This window comes from Mercenaria mercenaria, chromosome 8 (assembly GCF_021730395.1).
Source record: "Mercenaria mercenaria strain notata chromosome 8, MADL_Memer_1, whole genome shotgun sequence".
NCBI classification, from domain to species: Eukaryota; Metazoa; Mollusca; class Bivalvia; order Venerida; family Veneridae; genus Mercenaria; species Mercenaria mercenaria.
Window position 1 is genome coordinate 15,341,555 of NC_069368.1, and position 17,525 is coordinate 15,359,079.

Here is a 17,525-nt window from a genome sequence, read left to right on the forward strand (position 1 = left end):
AATATAATTTTCAAGTGACTGCATCATCTTCATGATTTTCATTTCTTGACAATAGGCCGAACAGAACATCTTCAAATACCTTGCATCCTCATTTACTTAATAACCATCAGGTGTAAAGGTAGAGTTAAATTAAATAGTAATGATGAAATTCGTCACACTTTCTGTGCCCAAAGCAGTCATTGGTTTGTCTCTTATATTTATCGCTTTAGCATATAAGATCGAGTGGCATGTGGCAGTGTTCTGAATACACCATGGGCTAATTGGTGTGTTTATTAGGCTGCTTTTATAACTTGTCGCTTTCACAATTAACTCAATTATTAAGGGATGTCGGGAATAGTTTTCAAGTTTAAAATTTATTGACATTCGGCATAGAACATGCCATAGGTCATATACAAATAAAACATGAGTGGCAAAGACAGACATACATATATAAATCATCATATAAACAACAAGAGGGCCATGATGGCCCTATATCGTTCACCTGAGTACCATTGCTTTAACCAAAAACGAAAAGAAAAAATTCTTACAAGGTACAGATATGTCAAAATACGCCTAAAAATTGGAGGTACCATCCATGTTGTACGACAGAAAAGTGGTCTCAGTTTTTTCCTACAGCCAATAATGAAAAAGTTACTAAATCAGCTATTTATAGTAACATAAAAGGGAAGTAATAAAAATAAAAAAAATATTGTAAGCGAACAAAAGAAGGCAACGCAAATGCAGAGCAATATTCACATAAAACAAAGTCATACGACCTTTGACCCCTAAGTGTGACCTTGACATTGAATTCAGCCATCCGAAACATGCGCTCTGCAAATCCTTTCAATGCGTGAACATTTGTGTCAGGTTTCTCTGAAATCCATCAAGGGGTTCAAGAGTTACAGAGCTGAAAGGAAATTGCTAACCAACACGCAGACAGACAGACGGACACCGAGGCAATAACATAATACATCCCTGCGGGCGTATAAAAAAGAATCGAGATCTTATGGTGATACAAGTTGTGTGCAAGTTTGGTTAAAATCAAATCATAAATGAAGCTGCTATTGTGCAGAGGTCAAAATAGCCAATTTTGGCCCTTTCAGGGGCCATAACTCTGGAACCCATTATGGGATCTGGCCGGTTCATGAATGGAACCAAGATCTTTCGGTGACATTAGTTTTGTGCAAGTCTGATTAAATTCAAATCATAAATGAAGCTGCTATTGTGCAGACAAGGTCAAAATAGCTATTTCTGGCCCTATCAGGGGCCATAACTCTGGAACCCATTATGGGATCTGGCCGGTTCAAGAAAGGAACCAAGATCTTATGGTGATACAAGTTTTGTGCCAGTTTGGTTAAAATCAATTCATAGATGAAGCTGCTATTGTGCAGACAAGGTCAAATTAGCTCATTCTGACCCCTTCAGGGGCCCCATAATGGAACCTTGCCAGTTCCAGAAAGGAACCAAGATCTTATGGTGATACAAGTTGTGTGCAAGTTTGGTAAAAATCAAATCATAAATAAAGCTGCTATTGTGCAGACAAGGTCAAAATAGCTAATTTTGGGCCTTTCAGGGGCCATAACTCTGGAACCCATAATGGAAACTGGCGAGTTTCAGAAAGGAACCAAGATCTTACAGTGATACAAGTTGTATGCAAGTTTGGTAAAAATCAAATCATAAATAAAGCTGCTATTGTGCAGACAAGCTCAAAATAGCTAATTTTGGCCCTTTCAGGGGCCATAACTCTGGAACCCATAATGGGATTTGGCCAGTTCAAGAAAGGAACCGAGATTTTATGGTGATACAAGTTGTGTGCAAGTTTGGTTAAAATAAAATCATAAATGAAACCACTGTCGTGCAGACAAGAAATTGTTGACAGACGCAGGGACTGACGACGGACGAAGGGTGATCACAAAAGCTCACCTTGTCACTATGTGACAGGTGAGCTAAAAATCAAATAATTTACATGACATTATAATGCAAATTTCAAGAAACAGTCATATTTCAAGGGTCTTATTTCTTAAATTAAAAGCATCTTTAATGTTTTGCTACTAAAGTTGTATAATCTTGTCTTATTTTGAGATGACATAAAACAAATGTATTCATACAAGGCCAAGGTGCATATACAATAACGTTTATTTCTAAGACTTCTAATACTTGGTACAACATAACATAAAATGAAATTCAGTTTCAACCACACTCTGGTTACATAATTTACATAACTGGTTTGCTCTATCGATACCGTTATAACAACCCGTTTCAGTTATGTGAACTCAGTCTTAGACAACTTAGGTGTTTCCTAAGATCATCATTTTCAACATTAGTAAGATAATTTTCAAATCTAAACTGTTTTTCAAACTTACAATAACACTCTAGTTTAGGTATAGATTGTATACATGCAGACAAATCCTGCATAAACTGGTGGCGGATACGTTTCTTAAACGATGACAAATATTCACAATTGCTATCAAAATTCAATCTAACCAAGATGATCAATAATCGAATTTATACGAGTTGCCCAACAGCTCGTAATATTATTATCAATAAGATCTCTGTACATAGTATAGGGCTACCGAATATACAACTCAAAGGCTGAAAGCATGTTGCACAAGACATGCAATAATAGCCTGGCATTGAGAACCCACAGTTATACAGTAAGTAACTTTAGCTAAAAAGCCAAAACTTAAATATTTGAAGTTACGATTCGTCTAAGTCATAAAATTTCTTGAATGGAATTGAAACATTTTAAATTCTGATGAAACTAAACTTTCAGGCAGGGCCTTGGGGTGACTTATAAAATAACTGGTAAGTGTAAACCATTAGAAAAGTGTGCATGTTCTATTTCAATGATAAAAGAGTTTTAAACAAATGTAGGTCATATGTTGTCTGCCTGTTCAGTTATCAGAAAAATGACCAATTTAATTTTTCCTTCACTTCTGATAACTACTCAGGTTTACTGGTCAATAAATCCTCTGGTAGGAAACATACCGGTATTCCAAGACAAAAGGATTGCTTTTACAGACACACAATACAATATGAGGTCACAACCTGCTCCGTTAAACTGGAATAAAAGGTTGATTCAGAGTACACACTGATATGGAATCCAAGAGATGAGGGAGCTTAAAGTCGAAAAAGAAAAACTACAAACAAGAGGGTCATGATGACCCTATATCGCTCACAAGATAAACATTACGATCAAGTTTCTTGAAGATAGGGTGATAAACATGGCCTCTAGTGATAACAAGCTTTTACTTTGATTTGAGCGGGTGACCTAGATTTTGACCCACATGACCTAGTTTCAAACTTGGCCTAGGAATTATCAAGATAAATATTCTGACCAAGTTTCATGAAGATACGGTCAAAAATAGGGCATCAAGAGTGTTTACAAGCTTTTCTTTTGATTTGAGTGGTGGCCTAGTTTTTGACCCCAAATGACCCAGTTTCAAACTTTGCCTAGGAATCGTCAAGATAAACATCCTTACCAAGTTTCATGAAGATAGGATCATAAATGTGACCTCAAGAGTGTTAACAAGCTTTTCTTTTTATTTGACCAGGTGACCTAGTTTTTGACCACCTATGACCCAGTTTTGAACTTGGCATAGGAATCATCAACATAAACCTTCTGACTAAGTATCATGATGAGTGTCATAAATGTGGACTCTAGAGTGTTAACAAGCTTTTGCTTAGATTTAACCTGGTGACCTAGTTTTTGACCACCTATGAACCAGTTGCGAACTTGGCCTAGAGATCATCAAGATAAACATTCTTTGCAAGCTTGTATCAAATCAAAGCATAAATGAAACCTCTATATGGCTGAAAGGGCCAAAATAGAAAATTTTGCCCCTTTCAGGCACAGTAACTCTAGAACCCATGAAGGAATCTAGCTAGTTTTCGAAAGTAACAGATCTTTTTGTGATTTAAGAGGTGTGTAAGTGTGGTTAAAATCAAATGTAAAATGTTACTTCTATCATGTTCACAAGGCAAAAATTAACACAGTCTGGCTCTTTCAGGGGTCAGTAAGGGGCTGTAACTCCGGAACCTATGATTGGATCTGACGGATTCGAAATGGGATCCAAGATCTATTGTTGCTAAAGATATCTTGCAAGTTTGTATCAAATACAACCAAAAATAAAGTCTCTATATGACTGCAAAAGCCAAAATAGCAAATTTTGGCCCTTTAAGGGGGCAGAACTCTGGAACACATGAAGGGATCTGACCAGTTTTCGAAAGGAACTGAGCCAGTACAAGTTGTTTGCAAGTTTTATTATAATCAATTGCAAAATATGGGTTCTATCGTGTTCACAAGTCAAAAATAGCAAGTTTTGGCCCTTTAAGGGGCCATTACTCTGGAACCCATGATGGGATCTGGCCAGTTTTCAAAAGGAACCGAGATATGACGCCAATACAAGTTGTGTGCAAGTTAAATTCGGTTGCAAAATGTGGTTTCTATCATGTTCACAAGAAACTGTGAACGAACGACAGGCGATCACAAAAGCTCACCCTGTCTCTATGTGACATGTCTGCATTAGCCAGAACAAACATTTATTACAAAAGATTCACAGAAACATACTAAATAAGTAACCTAAATTGTACGTATTTATTGTCACTCTCTAAACTCAAACAAGATGTTGTGAATAAATGAAATCTGCCATCTTATCAAAAGTATATTGCATATTTGGATAATATTCTCCTCAAACAGTAACTAAATTTTCTAATGAATTCATTTCATTTTGTAAAGTCCCGCCATCTGTCAGATAAGCAAATCCCATTTGCTGAATGTAGATTAATCGTTTTACTACCAGGGAAACAGACTCCAGCATTTGAAATTATACGAGACAGTAACATAAGTAGCATTGTATAAAGGCCCAAACTGATATACACTCAAACTTTGTTCGCTCGAACTCAAAGGGAGAACAACACGTCCGAACACCAGAAAAGTTTAAGAATGTTATTTAATATAACTACCGGTTACTACCTTCATCAGGTTAGTAAAAACAAGAGCTGTCACAGGAGTCAGCGTGCTCGACTATTTCGATGCTGGATAGTGAAACTGGGCACATCTGAGGAAACTGGAGCTGTCACTGGAGTCTTTAATGACTCCAATGGTGGATGAAGATATTGCAAAATAGCTTGAGTTTGTGTCAAAAACATTATCAAATTAATAAAGAGAGGTAAAGATAAAGTGTATCAAAACACTATATAAGTATAATTCTAAGCAAAAAGGGGGCATAATTCATAAAATATTGGTGCAAGAGTTATGCACCTTGTGTCATATAATGTGAGTGATGATGTGGAACAACAACTTCAAGTTTGAATCAAATGCATTTCGTACTAACCGAGATATAGTGAAAATGCATCAAAATTAACCTTAAATTCTAAGTAAAAGGGGCATCATTCATGAAAAATTGGTGCCAGAATTATGGGCCTTGTGTCATTTGATGTGGGAGATGATGTGGAACAACTACTTTAAGTTTGAATCAAATCCATTTAGTAAATAACTGAGATAGAGTGAAAGTGCATCAAAACTTTAACCTGAAATTCTAAGTAAAAAAGGGGGATAATTCATGAAATATTGGTGTGAGAGTTATGGCCCTTGTGCCATATGATGTGGGTGATGATGAGGCAGGGCTCTCGCGACTGAGCGACGTGAGTGACTAAGTCGCTGAAACCGTCGGCACTTCGCCCTAAAATTTTGGGTAAATTCAAGCTAAATTTCCCAAGCTTGCGTGTACGAACTTCTCCCGAATACACAACTGCCCGTCAATAAAATTTAAACTCAGCTTGATTAGTGACACGTGATAGCTGTCGAGACAAGATGTAAATGGAAATAACCAATAAGAGTGAAGTTACAGTACAGTAGTTTAAGACAACTTGGGAATAGTGTTGTATTGAATAAATGTATATGCAATTAACACCTCGAAGCGTCATAGGGACATAAACTAGGGGTGATGTGTCCTTTGTGTTTGCGTTATTACAGTAGAGTAGATAGGTTGGCATGTTTAATTGTGTCTGATTGCATTGTTTGTATTTACAAATCGGGAGATGTTTGTCACGTGTTGAAGTATGATTTAAAGGTAAGCTGCTTAATTAACGTACAGTTATGATACACTGTAATTGTTTGTATTTAAAAATCAGGAGACGTTTGTCAAATATTGCAATACGATTTAAAGGTAAGCCGCTTAATTAACGTATAGTTATTATAATTTTGTGATAATTGCAATTATTTCTGATTAGTTTTAACTTCTAAATTCATTTTCGATTAGAAATTTTATCTGTAAACATCAAAAAATCATGTCTCCTACGTCCTGGCTACAGGGCGACTCGCCGAAACCGAGTTCATTTAAACGGAAAGCTTCCGAAGCTGAAACTCTTGATTCAGACTCTCCTTCTAAAAAGAAATTTACTAAGGAACTAAATCTGAGGCATGTTTCGATTGGTATGTTCACGACTCGAACAAACTTTGGCATTGTAAATTATGCAGAGAGAACAAGCATGACAATGCATACGCTAAGGGACACGAAGTCCCAGCTAAGACAACAAACCATAGAAGGCACGCTGCATGTAAGTATTCATTCATGGTTGTGACTGCTGTATGCAGAGACTGGCAAATATTAATGTCTTTTATAAATGTAATCAATACAATGTGGACAGGCGTTTTTTTTTCAACATGTTATTGCCAAGTTTTGATGTATAAAAGTCTCATTTTAATTCATTTAATATGTAAATAATAAAATGTATAAAAAATTATTTCAGTGATCTTGTTTTGTTTGTTTTACAACTGTTTCTTTTTATTTTTCAGCCACTTGAACGCAGTTCAACGGTCTACACTCAAAAGCCAAAAACCAATGCAAAAACTTCTAGAAGCAAAACTTGACAAAGAGGACGAAATAGCCATCAATCTTCTGAAGACAGCATACCACATAGCAAAACCAGAACTACCAAAATACGAGACGAAGCAAATGGTGAAATATGCATCCGTTCTTGGAGTTGACTTGTCAAAGGCTGACGCTAATGTGCTTTACACCTGTCCAGTTCTCAAAGTGTAACAGAACTTCAGAGTGCCCTGTCTGAAGTGATATTAGACGACAAAATCCTGGAAATTCAGCAGTTGGGTGTTTTTTCACTAACTATAGATGAGAGCACTGACAATGGGAACTTAAAGACTTATGTAAGCTCAGTGTGTATCAGAGACAGGATTGGAGTATAGCCTGTTATCAAATAAGCAGATTCATGAAGGTTCAGCTGATGCTAAGAACATTGTGTCTATGGTTGTTGAGGAACTTAAGTCCAAAGGATTAGACATTACTAAACTAGAACTGTCACAGGAGTGACTCATACCCCCACCATATGGTCTTGTCACAGAAGAATGGCAACCATAAGGAATCTTAAAAATACTTTGGAGTACTTCATCCTGGGCTTCCACATATAAGTAATACTAGTATAATACTAGTATAGTAATACTAGTAAATATATTAAATCTCTAATATTAGAGATACACTAAAAGTGAATACAAAAAAGTGTCTTACTGACCCATGTTACCACGGAAAAATGTTTTTACTTTTTACATAGGACTTATAATAAAAAAGTTAGAAAAATACCTAAAATATTGAAAATCTAAAAATAGGATTTCTAAAAATACACTAATTCCTGGAATTTAAGGGGAAGAAACTCAGTACAAAGGTTAAAAAAAGGTTACTTCCCTTTGGCTCTAAGCCAATCAGAATGAGATATAGTGAAAATACATCAAAATTAACCTTAAATTCGAGGTAAAAGGGGACACAATTCAAGCAAAATAGTGTCAGAGTTATGCACCTTGTGTCACATGATGTGGGTGATGAGGTGGGACATCTATTTTAAGTCTGAATCAAATCCATTCAGTAGTAATTGAGATATAGTGAAAATACATCAAAATTAACCTTAAATTCTAAGTAAAAAGGGGACATAATTCATGAAAAATTGGTGTCAGAGTTATGCACCTTGTGTCACATGATGTGGGTGATGAGGTGGAACATCTATTTTAAGTTTGAATCAAATCCATTTTGTAATAATTGAGATATAGTGAAAATACATCAAAATCAACCTTAGATTTAAAGTAAAAGGGGACATAATTCATAAAAAATTTATGTCAGAGTTAAGCACCTTATGTCACATCATCTGAGTGATGAGGTGGAACAACTATTTTAAGTTTGAATCAAATCCATTTAGTAATAACTGAGATATAGTGAAAATACAACAAAATTAACCTTAAATTCTAAGTAAAAGGGGACATAATTCATGAAAACTTGGTGTCAGAGTTATGCACCTTGTGTCACATGATGTGGGTGATGACGTTGAACATCTATTTTAAGTTTGAATCAAATCCTTTTTGTAATAATTGAGATATAGTGAAAATACATCAAAATCAACCTTAAATTTAAAGTAAAAGCGGACATCATTCATAAAAAATTTATGTCAGAGTTAAGTACCTTATGTCATATCATCTGGGTGATGAGGTGGAACAACTATTTTAAGTTTGAATCAAATCCATTTAGTAATAACTGAGATATAGTGAAAATACAACAAAATTAACCTTAAATTCTAAGTAAAAGGGGACATAATTCATGAAAACTTGGTGTCAGAGTTATGCACCTTGTGTCACATGATGTGGGCACATGATGTGGGTGATGAGGTGGAACATCTATTTTAAGTTTGAATCAAATCCATTCAGTAGTAACTGAGACAAAGTGAAAATACATCAAAATCAACCTTAAATTCTAAGTAAAAAGGGGCATAATTCATAAAAAAAATGGTGTCAGAGTTATGCACCTTATGTCACATGATGTGGGTGATGAGGTGGAACATCTATTTTAAGTTTGAATCAAATCAATTTAGTAATAACTGAGATATAGTGAAAATACAACAAAATTAACCTTAAATTCTAAGTAAAAGGGGACATAATTCATGAGAACTTGGTGTCAAGAGTTATGCACCTTGTGTCACATGATGTGGGTGATAAGGTGGAACATGTATTTTAAGTTTAATTCAAAAATCCATTTTGTAATAATTGAGATATAGTGAAAATACATCAAAATCAACCTTAAATTTAAAGTAAAAGGGGACATAATTCATAAAAAATTTATGTCAGAGTTAAGCACTTTATGTCACATCATCTGGGTGATGAGGTGGAACAACTATTTTAAGTTTGAATCAAATCCATTTAGTAATAACTGAGATATAGTGAAAATACAACAAAATTAACCTTAAATTCTAAGTAAAAGGGGACATAATTCATGAAAACTTGGTGTCAGAGTTATGCACCTTGTGTCACATGATGTGGGCACATGATGTGGGTGATGAGGTGGAACATCTATTTTAAGTTTGAATCAAATCCATTCAGTAGTAACTGAGATAATGTGAAAATACATCAAAATCAACCTTAAATTTTAAGTAAAAAGGGGCATAATTCATAAACAAGAGGACCATGATGGTCCTGAATCGCTCACCTCTTCCCACATGACCCAGTTTTTTCTATTATTTGACATAGTGACCTAGTTTTTGAGCTCATGTGACCCAGTTTTGAACTTGACCAAGATATTATCAAGATAAAAATTCTGACCAATTTTCATGAAGATCCATTGAAAAATATGGTCTCTAGAGAGGTCACAAGGTTTTTCTATTATCTGACCTATTGACCTAGTTTTCGAAAAGGTATGTGACCCTGTTTTGAACTTTACCTAGATATCATCAAGGTGAACATTCTCACTAATTTTCATGAAGATCTCATGAAAAATATGGCCTCTAGAGAGGTCACAAGGTTTTTCTATTTTTATACCTACTGGCCTAGTTTTTGACCGCACGTGACCCAGTTGCGAAAATGATCTAGATATCATCAAGGTGAACATTCAGATCAATTTTCATGAAGATCCATTGAAAAATATGGCCTCTAGAGATGTCAAAAGATTTTAATAATTTTAGACCTACTGACCTAGTTTTTGACCGCAGTTGACCCAGTTTCAAACTTGACCTAGATATCATCAAGATGAACATTCAGACCAACTTTCATACAGATCCCATGAAAAGTATGGCCTCTAGAGATGTCACAAAGTTTTTTTATTATTTGACCCACTGACCTAGTTTTTGAAGGCACGTGACCCAGTTTTATCATCAAGATGAACATTCAGAATAATTTTCATACAGATCCCATGAAAAATATGGCCTTTAGAGGTCACAAGGTTTTTCTATTATTTGACCTACTGACCTAGTTTTTGATGGCACGTGACCCAGTTTCGAACTTGACCTAGATATCATCAAGATAGCATTCAGACCAACTTTCATACAGATCCCATGAAAAATATGGCCTCTAAAGAGGTCACAAGGGTTTTTCTATTATTTGACCTACTGACCTAGTTTTTGATGGCACGTGACCCACTTTCGAACTTGACCTAGATATCATCAAGGTGAACATTCTGACCAATTTTCATGAAGATCTCATGAAATATATGGCCTCTAGAGTAGTCACAAGGTTTTTCTATTTTTAGACCTACTGACCTAGTTTTTGACCGCACGTGACCCAGTTTCGAACTTGACCTAGATATCATAAAGATGAACATTCAGACCAACTTTCATACAGATCCCATGAAAAATATGGCCTTTAGAGAGGTCACAAGGTTTTTCTATTATTTGACCTACTGACCTAGTTTTTGACGGCACGTGACCCAGTTTCAAAATTGACCTAGATATCATCAAGGTGAAAGTTCTGACCAATTTTCATGAAGATCTCATGAAATATATGGCCTCTAGAGAGGTCACAAGGTTTTTCTATTTTTAGACCTACTGACCTAGTTTTTGAAGGCACGTGACCCAGTTTCAAACTTGACCTAGATATCATCAAGGTGAACATTCTCACTAATTTTCATGAAGATCTTGTGAAATGTATGGCCCCTAGAGAGGTCACAAGGTTTTTCTATTTTTAGACCTTCTGACCTAGTTTTTGACCTCACGTGACCCAGTTTCGAACTTGACCTAGATATCATCAAGGTGAACATTCTGACCAATTTTCATGAAGATCTTGTGAAATATATGGCCTCTAGAGAGGTCACAAGGTTTTTCTATTTTTAGACCTACTGACCTAGTTTTTGAAGGCACGTGACCCAGTTTCGAACTTGACCTAGATATCATCAAGATGAACATTCTGACCAACTTTCATAAAGATCCCATGAAAAATGTGACCTCTAGAGTGGTCACAAGCAAAAGTTTACGGACGGACGGACGCACGGACGGACGCACGGACGGACGACGGACACCGCGCGATCACAAAAGCTCACCTTGTCACTTTGTGACAGGTGAGCTAAAAAATGGTGTCAGAGTTATGCACCTTATGTCACATGATGTGGGTGATGAGGTGGAACATCTATTTTAAGTTTGAATCAAATCCATTTAGTAATAACTGAGATATAATGAAAATACAACAAAATTAACCTTAAATTCTAAGTAAAAGGGGACATAATTCATGAGAACTTGGTGCCAAGAGTTATGCAACTTGTGTCACATGATGTGGGTGATAAGGTGGAACATGTATTTTAAGTTTGAATCAAATCCATTTGGTAATAACTGAGATAATACATTTCGGGACGCGACGGGACGGGACGCGACGCGACGGGACGCGACAAAACTGAATCCTATATACCCCCCTCAAACATGTTTGGTGGGGGTATAATTAGTTGGTATTGGCAAAGATGGTGCTAGTGTTATGACCGGTCGAAAAGGTGGTGTAGTAAAGTTGCTCCAAGAACATTCACCAACACTACTAGGTGTTCACTGTGCTGCTCACAGAATAGCGTTGGCAACATCACAGGCAGCCAAATTTGTTCCACATATGGAAAGTTACTCAAGATCAGTTGCAAGTGTATCTAGATACTTTCACAACTCTGCGCTCCGTTCCAACTGTTTACGAGTTATACAAAATTTACTGAACATTCCACAAATAAAGTTTGCTGAGGTACATTCAGTGAGATGGTTAAGTTTGGATCATGCTGTTCTGGTCTTGTACCGTACTTATCCGGCACTGTGTATGGCGCTAGAAAGGGACGCAACCTATGAGCCTGCTGCTAAAGGACTACTACATGAAGTATCACAATACAAATTCATAGCAATCACTCACCTGATGATGGCATTCTCCCATTCATGACTCGGCTGTCGAAGAAATTTCAAGCACAGACACTGGACTTTAGTAGTGTAAAACCTATGGTAACGAGCACTTGTGAAAGTCTACAGGGCTTACTTGAGGCAGATGGACTGTTTGTGGAAAAACTCTCAAAGTTTGTGGTTGAGGAAGATGGCAAAACATGTGCATAAAAGGCCATTAACAGAATCTGATTGCAAGTCTGTTAGTAGTGGCATAAAGGAAAATATAGAATCTGAAGGTTTCTCTGATGAAAGTGATGATGAGGATGATTATCAGTGAGGAAAATGTTGGCTTTTCACCAGTGCTTAATTTCTACACACAACAGGAGAACATTCTCAATACAATCACACTAGCATATGTTGAAAAACTTACTGATAATCTGAATGACAGGTTTCAAGAAACTGAAATTCTGGAATCCATGAAAGTGCTCATCCCAAAAAATATTGTCAGTGCTGATCAGTTATCAAAAAATGGAGAGTCGCACTTACTTAACAAAGATGAAATTTGGTCGGAGTTTCAGACTTACAAACGCCTAGTGAAAGGAAGTCATAGTGACTCTAGTGTTGTTATTGTGCTCTTTAATAAAAACTAATGACCTCCCAAACATGATTCTGTTGTTGAAATGTTGTGCAATGACCAGTGTCCAATGTGAACGGGGCTTTAGCACCCAGAACAGAATTCAGTCTAAGGCCAGAACATCAATGAAAAGTAAGACATTAGACGATTTAGTGTGCATATCTGAAGATGGTCCAGAATTAGAAAAATTTGACTTCAAACGTGCCCTTAAGAAATGGAAACCTGCTAAAGTGAGAAAGTTGTATTCTGCCTAACAAAAACATTGAGGAACTCTGTGCACATGATGACACTTCATTAGAGATTAAATGATATGTATTGTTTATATGTCACTAGAGATTAAATGATATGTGTTGTGCAGTGAAAAATCAGAAAAATCGGTAAAAAATCAGATAGCACAAAAATGTATATCTTTTAACATAGAAACTACAATAAGGATAAATTATTCAATTAGTTTATGTTGCTAAAATTTTAAATAATGAAAATTCTTTTTATGTTTTCATGACACTTGTCAAAACTTTATTGTTGTCTCAACTTTGACACATTTATGCACTTTAATCTTTAACAGTCCAGAATGTGCTAAAAGGTTTCTAAATGTGTTTATGATAAGGTCATTGTGACGTCTGGATAATTTAAATGTTAAGACTTCCTGACTGATAAGGTGTTGATTGCTGTCAAAACTTCTCAATATTTCAAATACTTGTAATTTTATTACCATGTATGCTTTCTTGAATTCGATTGGTTTATACTGTTAATTGCACTTACACTAAGGATCATTTCAATTGGTCAGTTATGATATGCTGAGAAAAAATATATTTTGAAGACAGCAAGTTTGGGAGAATAGATTTGGATTTCCAAGTAGAAACATCGTGGTTTTCCACTAGAACACTAGAATTGTTAATACTTAAATCTTTTTTCTAATTGTTATATTCTACGGATAACTGTGTGAAAACTGTTAATTGTTGACTGTTGATGTGTGGTTTTCCACAGAAGAAAAATAAAGAAGATAATCTGGAACTGTGTTTTATTATTTGGACATAATTAGTAGTGCCTTAGTACCTACAACATACATCATAATTTACGGCAAGGTCAGACGGTTATGCAGCAAATGGTTATTTCTATGGCAGCAACAAAGTCGGCCCTTCAAGTCGAAAAAGAGGAAAATCAGAAGCTGCATATCAGAATTCATGAACTCAAGGAACAAATGGAAGGCAGTACAAATACAAGAAATAAACAGGACTTATTTGAAAGACACAAGTAAACGTAAATTCTTTGTGCAATATAACTGTTACGTTTTAGCAGATTGTCCGGCTACTTGTATGCATGTTTGTTTGTCTTTGATACTTATATACATTAAGTATAATTTGGTATTTATATAAGAACTTACGGTGCATCTTACGTGGCTAGAGCAGTTTAGTTATTATTTATTCATTATATTGCATTTTGAATTTCCCATCTTACAAGACAAGAGTGACATTATTTTAAAAAGGGAGGTAGTGTTGTGTTGTAAAAAAATAAAATTCAATTAATTCGGTAAAATTTTATGTAAAATAATGAATGAATTCTTTGTGCAGTGCGTATTTATGAATTTCTGATGCCACATTTATGCAGAGATATTCGTCTTTGTTGATACTTATATACTAAAAGTATAATCTGGTATTTATACGAACTGTGTTTTTTTGGTTGATGTATATTTATTACTTGCGTGTTGTACTTTGACTTTTTTCATTTCACAGGAGTGAAATATTTTTAAGGGGGAGATAGTGTTGTGCAGTGAAAAATCAGAAAAATCGGTAAAAAATCAGATAGCACAAAAATGTATATCTTTTAACATAGAAACTACAATAAGGATAAATTATTCAATTAGTTTATGCTGCTAAAATTTTAAATAATGAAAATTCTTTTTATGTTTTCATGACACTTGTCAAAACTTTATTGTTGTCTCAACTTTGACACATTTATGCACTTTAATCTTTAACAGTCCAGAATGTGCTAAAAGGTTTCTAAATGTGTTTATGATAAGGTCATTGTGACGTCTGGATAATTTAAATGTTAAGACTTCCTGACTGATAAGGTGTTGATTGCTGTCAAAACTTCTTAATATTTCAAATACTTGTAATTTTATTACCATGTATGCTTTCTTGAATTCGATTGGTTTATACTGTTAATTGCACTTACACTAAGGATCATTTCAATTGGTCAGTTATGATATGCTGAGAAAACATATATTTTGAAGACAGCAAGTTTGAAAGGATAGATTTGGATTTCCAAGTAGAAACATTGTGGTTTTCCACTAGAACGCTAGAATTGTTAATACTTAAATCTTTTTTCTAATTGTTATATTCTACGGATAACCGTGTGAAAATTGTTATTTGTTGACTGTGTGGTTTTCCACTGAAGAAAAATAAAGAAGATAAGCTGGAACTGTGTTTTATTATTTGGACATAATAAGTAATGCCATTGATGCTTTAGTGCCATTATACCTATAACGTCAATCACAAATTTACGGCATTACATATGTATTGTTTATATGTCAGGAGCTTGTAAATCAGAGATTTATTAAATGCTACTTACTGTTTGTATGTCATAAGCATAAATCTGAGAAATGCTATATACTAATAGTCTATATCATAAAATTATTTTCTGCTGTTAAATGAATCTGTGCATGTTGTGTGTGTGTGTGTTCGGGTTTAACGTCTTTTTCAACAATTTTTCAGTCATATAAACGACGGTGTCTACTTGTAGCAGTGAGCACAATGCCCAACTTTATAGTGCTGCCTCACTGGAATATCATGCCGTAGACACGTGGCATGATACCCCACCCAGTCACATTATACTGACACCGAGCTGACCAGTCCTAGCACTATCCTCTTAAGGCTGAGCGCCAAGCGAGGAAGCTACTAGTACCATTTTTCACCTCTTTGGTATGACACGGCCAGGGATCGAACCCACGACCTCCCGCACTTGAAGCGGGCGCTCTACCACTAGGCTACCAAGGCAGTTGTATTGATATATGTTTTACAAGTCCTCATATACATGTACATTAAGATGTGATTTTGACATTGATCATTTTTTGAAGAATGTTTTATATGTAATAAAAGCATGTGTTTTTTTATTTGTTTTCCATTTACACTTCTAAGACAATCAGACCTTTTTAAGTTGCATCCATTAATCTATAGACATTTTCCTTTTATGGTTGTATGTGGCCGCCACTGCTCATGTATTATGACTGGTAGCTCCACTTCTCCCTAAGTCTCCCCACTTCTCCCTAATTTAAGCCGAGGGAGAAGTGACTTCTCCCTAAAATCCAAGCCTAGCTAGAGCCCTGGATGTGGAATAACTATTTTAAGTTTAAAGCAAATCCATCAAGTAATTACAGAGATAAGGAGAAAAAAGAGAAAGTGTAAAAAAACTTTAACCAAGGTGGGGACGCGGAAAGACACCGACACCGGGGTGAGTTGGATAGCTCTCCATATATTTCGTATAGTCGAGCTAATGACTCCTTCTCAGGAAAAGAGTTCATGGTATCAAATTTCAAAGATACAATTATTGGTAAATTTTGTTTGTTCCTTGGGTTTAAATTTCCTGTACTGATGCAACTAAGAAATCCATGAAAACAAGTCCCCCATGAATAGTATCCTGGTCCCTAGTGTTATCGTGCTCCCTCGAAGCATCCAAACTTTGTTTTTTCACTGTTCTGCTATTTGCATAGTCACTGTTTGATTTTCTGTCTTCTTCAGCTGTTTTCACTGGATTTACTGTGAGCATCTGTTTCTAAGTCTGTGTTATCATCCTTTTCTTTGTCACTTGCATTGTGAGCATCTGTTTCGAAGTCTGTGTTGTCACTTGCATTGTGAGCATCTGTTTCTGTGTTATCATCCTTTTCTTTGCCACTTACATTGTGAGCATCTGTTTCTAAGTCTGTGTTATCATTCTTTTCTTTGCCACTTACATTGTGAGCATCTGTTTCTAAGTCTGTGTTATCATTCTTTTCTTTGTCACTTGCATTCCAAGGTAATTTCACTGGTGAGAATTTCTCATCTTTGATCATTGTTACAGTTATTCCATTTTTGTCATCAACCTCACCTTCAAAGTCTTCTTTAATACTTGCATTAGCATTACTATGAATTTCTTGTTTCACTGCCATAAAACCAGACTCGGTTTTTAATTTCTTTATAACACCCTTTTGCATGCAAGCATATTCACTTTTAGGCTTCTGTTCATCATTTAACACATTATTTTCATGTTTTATTTTGGTATCAGACTGAATTCTAACATCCTTGGCTAGTAGAGATTTTCGGCACACCAAAGAGTCGTCTGCTACTACCACATTCATTTGTGCATCATCTACATTTGTATGTACAGATTTTAGCAGCACCATAGGCTCCAGAAAATCTGGAATTCTAATGTTCAAATTTTCACACAACAGTTTCATAACCATATCAACGTAAGTGTTGATTTTCAAATTAGCTTTTCTGTCATGTTTTGTGGGTTGTAGATTGACAATAATAATGTGCCCTCCATTACGTTTGGTTGCCAAGGGCAGATTACCACTGGGAACTATCTGTAAAGACGTTCCTAAACATAGACTGAGGTCTGCCAATCTGAAAGAATTGGTAAATATTTATACTAATTATCATGTATCAACTGATTACCAATTATCTGATTTACACGTGTCCAATTACTACAAGCAGTAAAATTTACTATTTAATAGTGTCACCATCCTGGCTGTGAAAAAACTGACAACTGATTTCTATAGTAAATTTTTCAACAACCCTAACTTTCTGATTATTATTATTATTATTGAAAT

At 35.5% G+C, this 17,525-nt stretch overlaps 1 protein-coding gene across 1 annotated transcript in view; it reads right to left on the reverse strand.

Annotated features, from left to right (window-relative positions):
* Window positions 1-334: 334 nt before the first annotated feature.
* LOC123565849 (NAD-dependent protein deacylase sirtuin-6-like) overlaps window positions 335-17,525 on the reverse strand; it is a 30,503-nt gene continuing 13,312 nt past the window's right edge. Inside the window, exon 7 of the mRNA XM_045359623.2 lies at window positions 335-17,319. Coding sequence (XP_045215558.2) covers window positions 16,452-17,319 — 868 coding nt within the window. The 3' untranslated portion in view covers window positions 335-16,451. The remainder of the gene's footprint in view (window positions 17,320-17,525) is intronic.